General features: G+C 45.6%; 1 protein-coding gene across 1 annotated transcript in view; it reads right to left on the reverse strand.

Moving 5' to 3' along the window:
* Positions 1-2479: 2479 nt before the first annotated feature.
* Positions 2480-17819, reverse strand: part of aldh8a1 (aldehyde dehydrogenase 8 family, member A1) — a 31751-nt gene continuing 16411 nt past the window's right edge. The window contains exons 4-8 of the mRNA XM_064991773.1: positions 17391-17546; positions 16263-16412; positions 15288-15544; positions 13915-14076; positions 2480-3846 (exon numbers count right to left, since the gene is read on the reverse strand). Of these exons, the coding sequence (XP_064847845.1) occupies positions 3394-3846; positions 13915-14076; positions 15288-15544; positions 16263-16412; positions 17391-17546 (1178 nt within the window). The 3' untranslated portion in view covers positions 2480-3393. The remainder of the gene's footprint in view (positions 3847-13914; positions 14077-15287; positions 15545-16262; positions 16413-17390; positions 17547-17819) is intronic.

Here is a 17819-nt window from a genome sequence, read left to right on the forward strand (position 1 = left end):
TCCCCTTCTACATACCTGTCTCCCTCTACCTACCCTTCTCCCTCTACATACCTGTCTCCCTCTACATACCTGTCTCCCTCTACCTACCTGTCTCATTCTACCTACCTGTCTCATTCTACCTACCTGTCTCCCTCTACCTACCTGTCTCCCTCTACCTACCTGTCTCCCTCTACATACCTGTCTCCCTCTACCTACCTGTCTCATTCTACCTACCTTTCTCCCTCTACATACCTGTCTCATTCTACCTACCTTTCTCCCTCTACATACCTGTCTCCCTCTACCTACCTGTCTCATTCTACCTACCTTTCTCCCTCTACATACCTGTCTCATTCTACCTACCTTTCTCCCTCTACCTACCTGTCTCCCTCTACCTACCTGTCTCCCTCTACCTACCTGTCTCCCTCTACCTACCTGTCTCCCTCTCACGCAGAACCAGAAAGAAAAAACAAGTCTAGGTATGATTGAAGATGAAAGTCATCCAGACAGAAAGCTTTATTGCCTCGAAGGGGATTTGTGAGGAATATGATCATAAAACAATTCATGTCATAAAACAAAACAGTCATTTGAGCGAGACACCTAACCTAAACCTCCAACCTCTGACCTCTAACCCTAACCCCTAACGTCTAACCTCTAACCCTAACTCCTAACTCCAACTCCTAACTCCTAACCCTAACCCCTAACCCTATCTCCTAACCCTAACTCCTAACCCTAACTCCTAACCCTAACTCCTAACTCCTAACCTTAACTCCTAACCCTAACTCCTAACTCCTAACCCTAACTCCTAACTCCTAACCCTAACCCCTAACCCAAACCCCTAACCCTAATGCCTAACCCTTACTCCTAACCCCTAACTCCTAACCCTAACCCCAAACTCCTAACCCCTAACTCCTAACCCTAACTCCTAACCCCTAATTCTAACTCCTAATCCTAGTGCCTAACCCTTACTCCTAACCCCTAACCCTTACTCCTAACCCCTAACCCTAACTCCTAACCCTAACCCCTAATCCTAACCTTAATTGTAACTCTAAGCCTAAACCGAACCCCTAACCCTAACTCCTAACCCCTAACCCTAACTCCTAACCCTAACCCTAACCCTAACCCTAACCCTAACCCCATCTCCTAACCCTAACTCCTAACCCTAACTCCTAACCCTAACTCCTAACCCTAACCCTAACTCCTAACCCTAACTCCTAACTCCTAACCCTAACTCCTAACCCTAACTCCTAACTCCTAACTCCTAACCCTAACTCCTAACCCTAACTCTAACTCCTAACCCTAATGCCTAACCCTTACTCCTAACCCCTAACTCCTAACCCTAACCCCAAACTCCTAACCCCTAACTCCTTTTAACTTTAACCCCTAACCCTAACTAACCCTAATCCTAATGCCTAACCCTTAACTCCTAACCCCTAACCTTACTCCTAATTTTAATTTTAACTCCTAATTTTAACCCTAATTTTAATTTTAACCTTAATTTTAACTTTAATTTTAATTTTTTAATTTTAATTTTAACTCCTTTTTTAATTTTAACTTTTAATTTTAATTTTAATTTTAATTTTAATTTTAATTTTAATCTTTAATTTTAATTTTAATTTTAACTTTTAATTTTAACTTTTAATTTTAACTTTTAATTTTAATTTTAACTTTTAACTTTTAATTTTAATTTTAATTTTTAATTTTAACTTTTAATTTTAATTTTAATTTTAATTTTAATTTTAACTTTAATTTAATTTTAACTTTTAACTTTTTAATTTTAATTTTAATTTTAATTTTAATTTTAACTTTTAATTTTAATTTTAATTTTAATTTTAATTTTTTTAACTTTTAATTTTAACTTTAATTTTAATTTTAATTTTAATTTTAATTTTAACTTTTTTTTAATTTTAACTTTTAATTTTAACTTTTAACTTTTAATTTTAACTTTTAATTTTAATTTTAATTTTAATTTTAATTTTAACTTTTAATTTTAATTTTAATTTTAATTTTAATTTTAATTTTAACTTTTAATTTTAATTTTAACTTTTAATTTTAATTTTAATTTTAATTTTAACTTTTAATTTTAACTTTTAATTTTAACTTTAATTTTAACTTTTAATTTTAACTTTTAATTTTAACTCCTAATTTTAATTTTAATCCTAATTTTAATTTTAATTTTACTTTTAACCCCTAATTTAATTTTAACCCCAAACTTTAATTTTAATTTTAATTTTAATTTTTAATTTTAATTTTAACTCCTAATCCTAATTAATTTTAATTTTAACTCCTAATTTTTAATTTTAATTTTAATTTTAATTTTAACTTTTAATTTTTTTAACCCTAATTTTAATTTTAATTTTAACTTTAATTGTTAATTTTTAATTTTAATTTTAACTTTTAATTTTAATTTTAACTCCTAACCCCTAATTTTAACTCCTAATTTTAACCCCATAATTTTAATTTTAACTTTTAACCCTAACTCCTAACCCTAACTCCTAACCCTAACTCCTAACTTCTAACCCTAACTCCTAACTCCTAACCCTAACCCCTAACCCCTAACCCTAACTCCTAACCCTAACTCCTAACCCTAACTCCTAACCCTAACTCCTAACTTCTAACCCTAACTCCTAACTCCTAACCCTAACCCCTAACTCCTAACCCTAACTCCTAACTCCTAACCCTAACCCCTAACTCCTAACCCCTAACTCCTAACCCTAACTCCTAATCCCTAACCCTAACTCCTAACCCCTAACCCTAACTCCTAACCCTAACTCCTAACTCCTAACCCTAACCCCTAACTCCTAACCCTAACTCCTAACTCCTAACCCTAACTCCTAATCCCTAACTCTAACTCCTAACCCCTAACCCTAACTCCTAATCCCTAACTCTAACTCCTAACCCCTAACCCTAACTCCTAACCCCTAACCCTAACTCCTAACCCCTAACCCTAACTCCTAATCCTTAACTCTAACTCCTAATCCCTAACTCTAACCCTAACCCTAACTCCTAATCCCTAACTCTAACTCCTAACCCCTAACCCTAACTCCTAACCCCTAACCCTAACTCCTAATCCCTAACTCTAACTCCTAATCCCTAACCCTAACTCCTAACCCTAACTCCTAATCCCTAACTCTAACTCCTAACCCCTAACCCTAACTCTTAACCCCTAACTCCTAAACCTAACCCCTAACTCCTAACCCTAACTCCTAATCCCTAACTCTAACTCCTAACCCTAACCCTAACCCCTAACCATAACCTTAATTGTAACTCTAACCCTAACTCCTAACTCTAACTCCTAACCCCTAAGCGTAAAATAGCCATTGTCCTCGTGGGGACGTGGCAAATGTTAATTTGGGGATCAAGAGGAAAGAACAACAAGACCACACACACCAACAGAAACATTGTTCCCTCCGTCTCTCAGTGTTTCACAGTGATGGTCTTCACCTCCGTAAAGAAGTGATAGCTATCCCTCCCTCCTTCCCTCCCCACCCCTGAGTTCTTCATGCCTCCGAACGGTAGGTTCAGGTCTCTGACCAGCCAACAGTTGGTCCAGACAAGCCCCGCCTCTAACCTCCTCGCCACCCGGTGCACCCGCCCGACGTCACGCGTCCACACAGTCGCCGCCAGGCCATAGCGTACCCCGTTGCCCTTAGCGACAGCATCGTCTTCACCGTCGAAAGGGTTGACGCAGACGACGGGGCCGAAAATCTCGTCCTGCATCACACGGGACGACTCAGCTACGCCGGCGATGACGGTGGGACTCATGAAGTAGCCGCTGGTGTTACGTTGGGGGAGCACCAGCGGGTCCTCGCCCTCCCCGCACAGCACCGTGGCACCCTCCGACCGAGCCAGGGTCACGAAGCTACGCACCTGGATGGGGGAGGGACAGGTTAGACAGGTGTATATGTTAATATAACCATAACACAGACCAGGGTCACGAAGCTACGCACCTGGATGGGGGAGGGACAGGTTAGACAGGTGTATATGTTAATATAACCATAACACAGACCAGGGTCACGAAGCTACGCACCTGGATGGGGGAGGGACAGGTTAGACAGGTGTATATGTTAATATAACCATAACACAGACCAGGGTCACGAAGCTACGCACCTGGATGGGGGAGGGACAGGTTAGACAGGTGTATATGTTAATATAACCATAACACAGACCAGGGTCAGGAAGCTACACACCTGGATGGGGGAGGGACAGGTTAGACAGGTGTATATGTTAATATAACCATAACACAGACCAGGGTCACGAAGCTACACACCTGGATGGGGGAGGGACAGGTTAGACAGGTGTATATGTTAATATAACCATAACACAGACCAGGGTCAGGAAGCTACACACCTGGATGGGGGAGGGACAGGTTAGACAGGTGTATATGTTAATATAACCATAACACAGACCAGGGTCAGGAAGCTACACACCTGGATGGGGGAGGGACAGGTTAGACAGGTGTATATGTTAATATAACCATAACACAGACCAGGGTCAGGAAGATACACACCTGGATGGGGGAGGGACAGGTTAGACAGGTGTATATGTTAATATAACCATAACACAGACCAGGGTCACGAAGCTACACACCTGGATGGGGGAGGGACAGGTTAGACAGGTGTATATGTTAATATAACCATAACACAGACCAGGGTCACGAAGCTACACACCTGGATGGGGGAGGGACAGGTTAGACAGGTGTATATGTTAATATAACCATAACACAGACCAGGGTCACGAAGCTACACACCTGGATGGGGGAGGGACAGGTTAGACAGGTGTATATGTTAATATAACCATAACACAGACCAGGGTCACGAAGCTACACACCTGCATGGGGGAGGGACAGGTTAGACAGGTGTATATGTTAATATAACCATAACACAGACCAGGGTCACGAAGCTACGCACCTGGATGGGGGAGGGACAGGTTAGACAGGTGTATATGTTAATATAACCATAACACAGACCAGGGTCAGGAAGCTACACACCTGGATGGGGGAGGGACAGGTTAGACAGGTGTATATGTTAATATAACCATAACACAGACCAGGGTCACGAAGCTACACACCTGGATGGGGGAGGGACAGGTTAGACAGGTGTATATGTTAATATAACCATAACACAGAACAGGGTCACGAAGCTACACACCTGGATGGGGGAGGGACAGGTTAGACAGGTGTATATGTTAATATAACCATAACACAGACCAGGGTCACGAAGCTACGCACCTGGATGGGGGAGGGACAGGTTAGACAGGTGTATATGTTAATATAACCATAACACAGACCAGGGTCATGAAGCTACGCACCTGGATGGGGGAGGGACAGGTTAGACAGGTGTATATGTTAATATAACCATAACACAGACCAGGGTCAGGAAGCTACACACCTGGATGGGGGAGGGACAGGTTAGACAGGTGTATATGTTAATATAACCATAACACAGACCAGGGTCACGAAGCTACGCACCTGGATGGGGGAGGGACAGGTTAGACAGGTGTATATGTTAATATAACCATAACACAGACCAGGGTCAGGAAGCTACACACCTGGATGGGGGAGGGACAGGTTAGACAGGTGTATATGTTAATATAACCATAACACAGACCAGGGTCACGAAGCTACACACCTGGATGGGGGAGGGACAGGTTAGACAGGTGTATATGTTAATATAACCATAACACAGACCAGGGTCACGAAGCTACACACCTGGATGGGGGAGGGACAGGTTAGACAGGTGTATATGTTAATATAACCATAACACAGACCAGGGTCAGGAAGCTACACACCTGGATGGGGGAGGGACAGGTTAGACAGGTGTATATGTTAATATAACCATAACACAGACCAGGGTCAGGAAGCTACACACCTGGATGGGGGAGGGACAGGTTAGACAGGTGTATATGTTAATATAACCATAACACAGACCAGGGTCACGAAGCTACACACCTGGATGGGGGAGGGACAGGTTAGACAGGTGTATATGTTAATATAACCATAACACAGACCAGGGTCACGAAGCTACACACCTGGATGGGGAGGGACAGGTTAGACAGGTGTATATGTTAATATAACCATAACACAGACCAGGGTCAGGAAGCTACACACCTGGATGGGGGAGGGACAGGTTAGACAGGTGTATATGTTAATATAACCATAACACAGACCAGGGTCACGAAGCTACACACCTGGATGGGGGAGGGACAGGTTAGACAGGTGTATATGTTAATATAACCATAACACAGACCAGGGTCAGGAAGCTACACACCTGGATGGGGGAGGGACAGGTTAGACAGGTGTATATGTTAATATAACCATAACACAGACCAGGGTCACGAAGCTACGCACCTGGATGGGGGAGGGACAGGTTAGACAGGTGTATATGTTAATATAACCATAACACAGACCAGGGTCAGGAAGCTACACACCTGGATGGGGGAGGGACAGGTTAGACAGGTGTATATGTTAATATAACCATAACACAGACCAGGGTCACGAAGCTACACACCTGGATGGGGGAGGGACAGGTTAGACAGGTGTATATGTTAATATAACCATAACACAGACCAGGGTCAGGAAGCTACACACCTGGATGGGGGAGGGACAGGTTAGACAGGTGTATATGTTAATATAACCATAACACAGACCAGGGTCAGGAAGCTACACACCTGGATGGGTGAGGGACAGGTTAGACAGGTGTATATGTTAATATAACCATAACACAGACCAGGGTCACGAAGCTACACACCTGGATGGGGGAGGGACAGGTTAGACAGGTGTATATGTTAATATAACCATAACACAGACCAGGGTCACGAAGCTACACACCTGGATGGGGGAGGGACAGGTTAGACAGGTGTATATGTTAATATAACCATAACACAGAACAGGGTCACGAAGCTACGCACCTGGATGGGGGAGGGACAGGTTAGACAGGTGTATATGTTAATATAACCATAACACAGACCAGGGTCAGGAAGCTACACACCTGGATGGGGGAGGGACAGGTTAGACAGGTGTATATGTTAATATAACCATAACACAGACCAGGGTCACGAAGCTACACACCTGGATGGGGGAGGGACAGGTTAGACAGGTGTATATGTTAATATAACCATAACACAGACCAGGGTCAGGAAGCTACACACCTGGATGGGGGAGGGACAGGTTAGACAGGTGTATATGTTAATATAACCATAACACAGACCAGGGTCACGAAGCTACACACCTGGATGGGGGAGGGACAGGTTAGACAGGTGTATATGTTAATATAACCATAACACAGACCAGGGTCACGAAGCTACACACCTGGATGGGGGAGGGACAGGTTAGACAGGTGTATATGTTAATATAACCATAACACAGACCAAGGTCAGGAAGCTACACACCTGGATGGGGGAGGGACAGGTTAGACAGGTGTATATGTTAATATAACCATAACACAGACCATGGTCAGGAAGCTACACACCTGGATGGGGGAGGGACAGGTTAGACAGGTGTATATGTTAATATAACCATAACACAGACCAGGGTCAGGAAGCTACACACCTGGATGGGGAGGGACAGGTTAGACAGGTGTATATGTTAATATAACCATAACACAGACCAGGGTCACGAAGCTACACACCTGGATGGGGGAGGGACAGGTTAGACAGGTGTATATGTTAATATAACCATAACACAGACCAGGGTCAGGAAGCTACACACCTGGATGGGGGAGGGACAGGTTAGACAGGTGTATATGTTAATATAACCATAACACAGACCAGGGTCAGGAAGCTACACACCTGGATGGGGGAGGGACAGGTTAGACAGGTGTATATGTTAATATAACCATAACACAGACCAGGGTCACGAAGCTACACACCTGGATGGGGGAGGACAGGTTAGACAGGTGTATATGTTAATATAACCATAACACAGACCAGGGTCACGAAGCTACACACCTGGATGGGGGAGGGACAGGTTAGACAGGTGTATATGTTAATATAACCATAACACAGACCAGGGTCACGAAGCTACACACCTGGATGGGGGAGGGACAGGTTAGACAGGTGTATATGTTAATATAACCATAACACAGACCAGGGTCAGGAAGCTACACACCTGGATGGGGGAGGGACAGGTTAGACAGGTGTATATGTTAATATAACCATAACACAGACCAGGGTCAGGAAGCTACACACCTGGATGGGTGAGGGACAGGTTAGACAGGTGTATATGTTAATATAACCATAACACAGACCAGGGTCACGAAGCTACACACCTGGATGGGGGAGGGACAGGTTAGACAGGTGTATATGTTAATATAACCATAACACAGACCAGGGTCAGGAAGCTACACACCTGGATGGGGAGGGACAGGTTAGACAGGTGTATATGTTAATATAACCATAACACAGAACAGGGTCACGAAGCTACGCACCTGGATGGGGGAGGGACAGGTTAGACAGGTGTATATGTTAATATAACCATAACACAGACCAGGGTCAGGAAGCTACACACCTGGATGGGGGAGGGACAGGTTAGACAGGTGTATATGTTAATATAACCATAACACAGACCAGGGTCACGAAGCTACACACCTGGATGGGGGAGGGACAGGTTAGACAGGTGTATATGTTAATATAACCATAACACAGACCAGGGTCAGGAAGCTACACACCTGGATGGGGAGGGACAGGTTAGACAGGTGTATATGTTAATATAACCATAACACAGACCAGGGTCACGAAGCTACACACCTGGATGGGGCAGGGACAGGTTAGACAGGTGTATATGTTAATATAACCATAACACAGACCAGGGTCACGAAGCTACACACCTGGATGGGGGAGGGACAGGTTAGACAGGTGTATATGTTAATATAACCATAACACAGACCAAGGTCAGGAAGCTACACACCTGGATGGGGGAGGGACAGGTTAGACAGGTGTATATGTTAATATAACCATAACACAGACCATGGTCAGGAAGCTACACACCTGGATGGGGGAGGGACAGGTTAGACAGGTGTATATGTTAATATAACCATAACACAGACCAGGGTCAGGAAGCTACACACCTGGATGGGGGAGGGACAGGTTAGACAGGTGTATATGTTAATATAACCATATCACAGACCAGGGTCACGAAGCTACACACCTGGATGGGGAGGGACAGGTTAGACAGGTGTATATGTTAATATAACCATAACACAGACCAGGGTCAGGAAGCTACACACCTGGATGGGGGAGGGACAGGTTAGACAGGTGTATATGTTAATATAACCATAACACAGACCAGGGTCAGGAAGCTACACACCTGGATGGGGGAGGGACAGGTTAGACAGGTGTATATGTTAATATAACCATAACACAGACCAGGGTCACGAAGCTACACACCTGGATGGGGGAGGGACAGGTTAGACAGGTGTATATGTTAATATAACCATAACACAGACCAGGGTCACGAAGCTACACACCTGGATGGGGGAGGGACAGGTTAGACAGGTGTATATGTTAATATAACCATAACACAGACCAGGGTCACGAAGCTACACACCTGGATGGGGGAGGGACAGATTAGACAGGTGTATATGTTAATATAACCATAACACAGACCAGGGTCACGAAGCTACACACCTGGATGGGGAGGGACAGGTTAGACAGGTGTATATGTTAATATAACCATAACACAGACCAGGGTCAGGAAGCTACACACCTGGATGGGGGAGGGACAGGTTAGACAGGTGTATATGTTAATATAACCATAACACAGACCAGGGTCACGAAGCTACACACCTGGATGGGGGAGGGACAGGTTAGACAGGTGTATATGTTAATATAACCATAACACAGACCAGGGTCACGAAGCTACGCACCTGGATGGGGGAGGGACAGGTTAGACAGGTGTATATGTTAATATAACCATAACACAGACCAGGGTCACGAAGCTACACACCTGGATGGGGGAGGGACAGGTTAGACAGGTGTATATGTTAATATAACCATAACACAGACCAGGGTCACGAAGCTACACACCTGGATGGGGGAGGGACAGGTTAGACAGGTGTATATGTTAATATAACCATAACACAGACCAGGGTCACGAAGCTACACACCTGGATGGGGGAGGGACAGGTTAGACAGGTGTATATGTTAATATAACCATAACACAGACCAGGGTCACGAAGCTACACACCTGGATGGGGAGGGACAGATTAGACAGGTGTATATGTTAATATAACCATAACACAGACCAGGGTCACGAAGCTACACACCTGGATGGGGGAGGGACAGGTTAGACAGGTGTATATGTTAATATAACCATAACACAGACCAGGGTCAGGAAGCTACACACCTGGATGGGGGAGGGACAGGTTAGACAGGTGTATATGTTAATATAACCATAACACAGACCAGGGTCACGAAGCTACACACCTGGATGGGGGAGGGACAGGTTAGACAGGTGTATATGTTAATATAACCATAACACAGACCAGGGTCACGAAGCTACGCACCTGGATGGGGGAGGGACAGGTTAGACAGGTGTATATGTTAATATAACCATAACACAGACCAGGGTCACGAAGCTACACACCTGGATGGGGGAGGGACAGGTTAGACAGGTGTATATGTTAATATAACCATAACACAGACCAGGGTCACGAAGCTACACACCTGGATGGGGGAGGGACAGGTTAGACAGGTGTATATGTTAATATAACCATAACACAGAACAGGGTCAGGAAGCTACACACCTGGATGGGGGAGGGACAGGTTAGACAGGTGTATATGTTAATATAACCATAACACAGACCAGGGTCACGAAGCTACACACCTGGATGGGGAGGGACAGGTTAGACAGGTGTATATGTTAATATAACCATAACACAGACCAGGGTCAGGAAGCTACACACCTGGATGGGGGAGGGACAGATTAGACAGGTGTATATGTTAATATAACCATAACACAGACCAGGGTCACGAAGCTACACACCTGGATGGGGGAGGGACAGGTTAGACAGGTGTATATGTTAATATAACCATAACACAGACCAGGGTCATGAAGCTACACACCTGGATGGGGGAGGGACAGGTTAGACAGGTGTATATGTTAATATAACCATAACACAGAACAGGGTCACGAAGCTACGCACCTGGATGGGGGAGGGACAGGTTAGACAGGTGTATATGTTAATATAACCATAACACAGACCAGGGTCACGAAGCTACACACCTGGATGGGGGAGGGACAGGTTAGACAGGTGTATATGTTAATATAACCATAACACAGACCAGGGTTACGAAGCTACACACCTGGATGGGGGAGGGACAGGTTAGACAGGTGTATATGTTAATATAACCATAACACAGACCAGGGTCACGAAGCTACACACCTGGATGGGGGAGGGACAGGTTAGACAGGTGTATATGTTAATATAACCATAACACAGACCAGGGTCACGAAGCTACACACCTGGATGGGGGAGGGACAGGTTAGACAGGTGTATATGTTAATATAAACATAACACAGACCAGGGTCAGGAAGCTACACACCTGGATGGGGGAGGGACAGATTAGACAGGTGTATATGTTAATATAACCATAACACAGACCAGGGTCACGAAGCTACACACCTGGATGGGGGAGGGACAGGTTAGACAGGTGTATATGTTAATATAACCATAACACAGAACAGGGTCAGGAAGCTACACACCTGGATGGGGGAGGGACAGGTTAGACAGGTGTATATGTTAATATAACCATAACACAGACCAGGGTCACGAAGCTACACACCTGGATGGGGGAGGGACAGGTTAGACAGGTGTATATGTTAATATAACCATATCACAGACCAGGGTCACGAAGCTACACACCTGGATGGGGGAGGGACAGGTTAGACAGGTGTATATGTTAATATAACCATAACACAGACCAGGGTCACGAAGCTACACACCTGGATGGGGGAGGGACAGGTTAGACAGGTGTATATGTTAATATAACCATAACACAGACCAGGGTCACGAAGCTACACACCTGGATGGGGGAGGGACAGGTTAGACAGGTGTATATGTTAATATAACCATAACACAGACCAGGGTCACGAAGCTACACACCTGGATGGGGGAGGGACAGGTTAGACAGGTGTATATGTTAATATAACCATAACACAGACCAGGGTCACGAAGCTACACACCTGGATGGGGGAGGGACAGGTTAGACAGGTGTATATGTTAATATAACCATAACACAGACCAGGGTCACGAAGCTACACACCTGGATGGGGGAGGGACAGGTTAGACAGGTGTATATGTTAATATAACCATAACACAGACCAGGGTCACGAAGCTACACACCTGGATGGGGGAGGGACAGGTTAGACAGGTGTATATGTTAATATAACCATAACACAGACCAGGGTCACGAAGCTACACACCTGGATGGGGGAGGGACAGGTTAGACAGGTGTATATGTTAATATAACCATAACACAGACCAGGGTCATGAAGCTACACACCTGGATGGGGGAGGGACAGGTTAGACAGGTGTATATGTTAATATAACCATAACACAGACCAGGGTCACGAAGCTACACACCTGGATGGGGAGGGACAGGTTAGACAGGTGTATATGTTAATATAACCATAACACAGACCAGGGTCACGAAGCTACACACCTGGATGGGGGAGGGACAGGTTAGACAGGTGTATATGTTAATATAACCATAACACAGACCAGGGTCACGAAGCTACACACCTGGATGGGGGAGGGACAGGTTAGACAGGTGTATATGTTAATATAACCATAACACAGACCAGGGTCACGAAGCTACACACCTGGATGGGGGAGGGACAGGTTAGACAGGTGTATATGTTAATATAACCATAACACAGACCAGGGTCACGAAGCTACACACCTGGATGGGGGAGGGACAGGTTAGACAGGTGTATATGTTAATATAACCATAACACAGACCAGGGTCACGAAGCTACACACCTGGATGGGGGAGGGACAGGTTAGACAGGTGTATATGTTAATATAACCATAACACAGACCAGGGTCACGAAGCTACACACCTGGATGGGGGAGGGACAGGTTAGACAGGTGTATATGTTAATATAACCATAACACAGACCAGGGTCATGAAGCTACACACCTGGATGGGGGAGGGACAGGTTAGACAGGTGTATATGTTAATATAACCATAACACAGACCAGGGTCACGAAGCTACACACCTGGATGGGGGAGGGACAGGTTAGACAGGTGTATATGTTAATATAACCATAACACAGACCAGACCAGTATGCACACATACTAATCATATGCATATACTATATTCCTGGCATGAGTAGCAGGACGTTGAAATGTTGAGCGATTTTTAACAGAATGTTGAAAAAAGTAGCCCGATCTCTAAGAGGTTTTAATTGAGTACCTTGCATGTGAGTTTTAATGAAAGTTTGAGTTGTATCGAGTACAATTAGTTGGCGTCCTGGAATTTCCGCTGATTTGGTTCCTGTACAGGTACTTAATCCTGAAGAAGCTTTAACAGAATATTCACTTTTAAAAGTTACTTTAAAACCACACATTTTCTCTCTGCCCAAGGGGGAAATGTGTGGAATTGCAGGAAATTAGTTTGAAATTAGTTTGAAATTAGTTTGAAATTAGTTTTAAAGTTCCAATGCAGCTGTTTTTTTCCCTTCTCAATGTCAAAACATTTCTGGGTAATAATGAACTACATTACTGTGATTGTTTTCAATTAAAATGGAACAAAGAACAAGGCTTCTGCCAGGACTGTAAACTTAGTGGGGAGAGGAAAAGTAGCTGCTACTGGCAGAGCGGTTTGGTCCTCCATCTTATTGGTGATGTCACGAGGCAGGCCAAAACTCCATCCCACCAGAAACTAAATCCTAGGGGAAACACTGTTAATACCCAGAATATTATGTGACGTCATACCTTCTCCAGGTGTTCCCTGCTGACCAGAGCTCCGTTGTTGTTGTCGGGGTCGGAGGGAGCACCAGTCTTCCATTCCCGCGCAGCCGCCACAAACCTCTTCAGGAACTCTGGGTAAATACTCCTCTCCACGTAGATCCTACTGGTGCACAGACAGATCTCACCCTGGTGAGGAGGAGGAGGGGGGGAGGAGGAGGAAGAAGAGGAAGAGGAGGAAGAGGGGGAGGAAGAGGGGGAGGAAGAGGAGGAGGAAGAGAAGGGAGAGGGGGAGGAAGAGGAGGAAGAGGAGGAGGTAGTAGGTCACCTTACTGTCAGCTAGCAAAAAATGTGAGAAATGTCACCACCATGTGGCCAACACATGAACTTGCAGCATCTGTTATAGAGGGTCATTCAGAAGGGTTTCATGTATAAAACGGTCATGAACACAGCCGATATGATTCCTCATTCTACATGATAGAGAACATGACACTTCTACCAATGCATTTATTTTATCTAAGCATTCTATAATGTTTCATCATCTCACTCAACTGCAAACTCAATGTTCCACTATTGGACAGACTACTATTTTTTTAACCTTTATTTAACTAGGCAAGTCAGTTTTAAGAACAAATTCTGATGATGCTCTCGTACTATTGGCCCATCCATCCTGAGTCCCCCTCTTACCCTATTGGCTCATCCTGAGTCCCCCTCTTACCCTATTGGCTCATCCTGAGTCCCCCTCTTACCCTATTGGCTCATCCTGAGTCCCCCTCTTACCCTATTGGCCCATCCTGAGTACCCCTCTTACCCCATTGGCCCATCCTAAGTACCCCTCTTACCCTATTGGCTCATCCTGAGTCCCCCTCTTACCCTATTGGCTCATCCTAAGTCCCCCTCTTACCCTATTGGCCCATCCTAAGTACCCCTCTTACCCTATTGGCTCATCCTGAGTACCCCTCTTACCCTATTGGCTCATCCTGAGTCCCTCTCTTACCCTATTGGCCCATCCTGAGTCCCTCTCTTACCCTATTGGCCCATCCTGAGTCCCTCTCTTACCCTATTGGCCCATCCTGAGTCCCCCTCATACCCTATTGGCTCATCCTGAGTCCCTCTCTTACCCTATTGGCCCATCCTGAGTCCCTCTCTTACCCTATTGGCTCATCCTGAGTACCCCTCTTACCCTATTGGCTCATCCTGAGTCCCTCTCTTACCCTATTGGCCCATCCTGAGTACCCCTCTTACCCTATTGGCTCATCCTGAGTCTCTCTCTTACCCTATTGGCCCATCCTGAGTAGCCCTCTTACCCTATTGGCTCATCCTGAGTCCCCCTCTTACCCTATTGGCCCATCCTGAGTAGCCCTCTTACCCTATTGGCCCATCCTGAGTCTTACTCTCACCTGATTGGAGAAGGAGGATCGTACGGTGGTGGTGACAGCTTGGTCTAGGTCAGCGTCTGAGAAGACGATGGCGGGGTTCTTCCCGCCCAGCTCCAGGCTCAGCTTCTTACAGAACGGAGCCGAGCGCTCTGTGATCCGCTGGGCCGTCGCCGTGGAGCCCGTGAAACTGACCAATGGGACGTCAGGGTGGCCCACGAGAGCATCGCCCGCCCGCGGGCCGGTGCCGAACACCATGTTGACCACACCCGGAGGAAACCCTGGGGAGAGAGGGAAGGGAGAAGAGGAGAAGAGGAGAAGAGGAGGAGAGGAGAGGAGAAGAGGAGAAGAGGAGAAGAGAAGAGAAGAGAAGAGAAGAGGAGAGGAGAGGAGAGGAGAGGAGAAGAGGTGAAGAGGAGAAGAGGAGAAGAGAAGAGGAAAGGAGAAGAGGAGAAGAGGAGAAGAGAAGAAGAGAAGAGAAGAGAAGAGGAGAGGAGAGGAGAGGAGAAGAGGAGAGGAGAGGAGAAGAGAAGAAGAGAGGAGAAGAGAAGAGGAGAAGAAGAGAGGAGAAGAGGAGAAGAAGAAGAGAAGAGGAGAAGAGGAGAGGAGAAGAGGAGAAGAGAAGAGGAGAAGAGGAGAGAAGAAGAGAGGAGAAGAAAAGAGAAGAGAAGAGAAGAGGAGAGGAGAAGAGGAGAAGAGGAGAAGAGGAGAGGAGGAGAGGAGGAGAGGAGAAGAGGAGAGGAGAAGAGGAGAAGAGGAGAGGAGGAGAGGAGAAGAAGAAGAGAGGAGAAGAGGAGAGGAGAGGAGAGGAGAAGAGGAGAGGAGAAGAGAAGAGGAGAAGAGGAGAAGAGGAGAAGAGGAGAGACGGGATGGAAAAGAGAGAGAGAAATGGGGAGAGAAAAAGGAGTTTGCTTTCACCAGTCTAGTTTTTCACCAGCGTCATTGCTGATTAGTTGTAATGAAGTGAGGTGTGTTGCATTGTGGGTGGCGTAGTCCTACCGGCCTCCTCCAGTAGTTTGCACATCATCCAGGCGGTTACCGAGGTCATCTCGCTGGGCTTAGCAACCACCGTGTTGCCCGTTGCAACAGCCGGAGCGATCTTCCAGGTGAGCAGGTATAGAGGCAGGTTCCAGGGACTGATCAGACCAGCTACACACACACACACACATACACAGACACAGACACAGACACACACACAGACACACACACACACACACACACACACACACACACACACACAGAGAGAATCAGAAAGAGTTGGTCAGTTATTAAAACCACCCCTATATAAACCTAGTAGTAGAGACCTTCACTCTCTCTGTGTCTCAAATGGTACCCTATTCCCTATATAGTGCACTACTGTTGACCAGGGCTCTATGGCACCCTATTCCCTATATAGTGCACTACTGTTGACCAGGGCTCTATGGTGCCCTATTCCCTATATAGTGCACTACTGTTGACCAGGGCTCTATGGTGCCCTATTCCCTATATAGTGCACTACTGTTGACAAGGGCTCTATGGCACCCTATTCCCTATATAGTGCACTACTGTTGACCAGGGCTCTATGGCACCCTATTCCCTATATAGTGCACTACTGTTGACCAGGGCTCTATGGCACCCTATTCCCTATATAGTGCACTACTGTTGACCAGGGCTCTATGGTGCCTGTTGTCTACTGATCGTGCAGCGAGATGACTGACACATTTATTGGCGTGATTCTACAAGTAAAATTGTTTTGCACTCGGTTCACTAAGTTCTCTCAGCAGTCAAACACTATTGGTGTGTCTGAGTGTCTGAGTCAAACACTATTGGTGTGTCTGAGTGTCTGAGTCAAACACTATTGGTGTGTCTGAGTCAAACACTATTGGTGTGTCTGAGTCAAATACTATTGGTGTATCTGAGTCAAACACTATTGGTGTGTCTGAGTCAAACACTATTGGTGTGTCTGAGTCAAACACTATTGGTGTATCTGAGTCAAACACTATTGGTGTGTCTGAGTCAAACACTATTGGTGTATCTGAGTCTGGAGACAACTTTATAACTTTAGTTCATCAAGGCCCGGTCTTACACCCCCCCCCCCACACACACAGAACTCCCCCCCCCCTCCCCCCACAGACAGCTAGGACTCACCCACTCCCACAGGACTACGGACAGTGTAGTTGACACAGCCCAGATGGTCCATGGTAGTACAGTCGGTGGTGTGGTGGAGAACAGAAGAGGCAAAGAACCTGAAGTTATTGACCGCCCGCGGGACATCCACCGTACGGGCGAACATTACGGTTTTACCTGGAACACAGACAGATACACAGGAGGTAACGGGTTTACCTGGAACACAGATACACAGGAGGTAACGGTTTAACCTGGAACACAGATACACAGGAGGTAACGGGTTTACCTGGAACACAGATAAACAGGAGGTAACGGTTTAACCTGGAACACAGATACACAGGAGGTAACGGTTTAACCTGGAACACAGATACACAGGAGGTAACGGGTTTTACCTGGAACACAGACAGATACACAGGAGGTAACGGGTTTACCTGGAACACAGACAGATAC

This window comes from Oncorhynchus masou, chromosome 16 (genome assembly GCF_036934945.1).
Source record: "Oncorhynchus masou masou isolate Uvic2021 chromosome 16, UVic_Omas_1.1, whole genome shotgun sequence".
In the NCBI taxonomy this organism is placed as follows: Eukaryota; Metazoa; Chordata; class Actinopteri; order Salmoniformes; family Salmonidae; genus Oncorhynchus; species Oncorhynchus masou.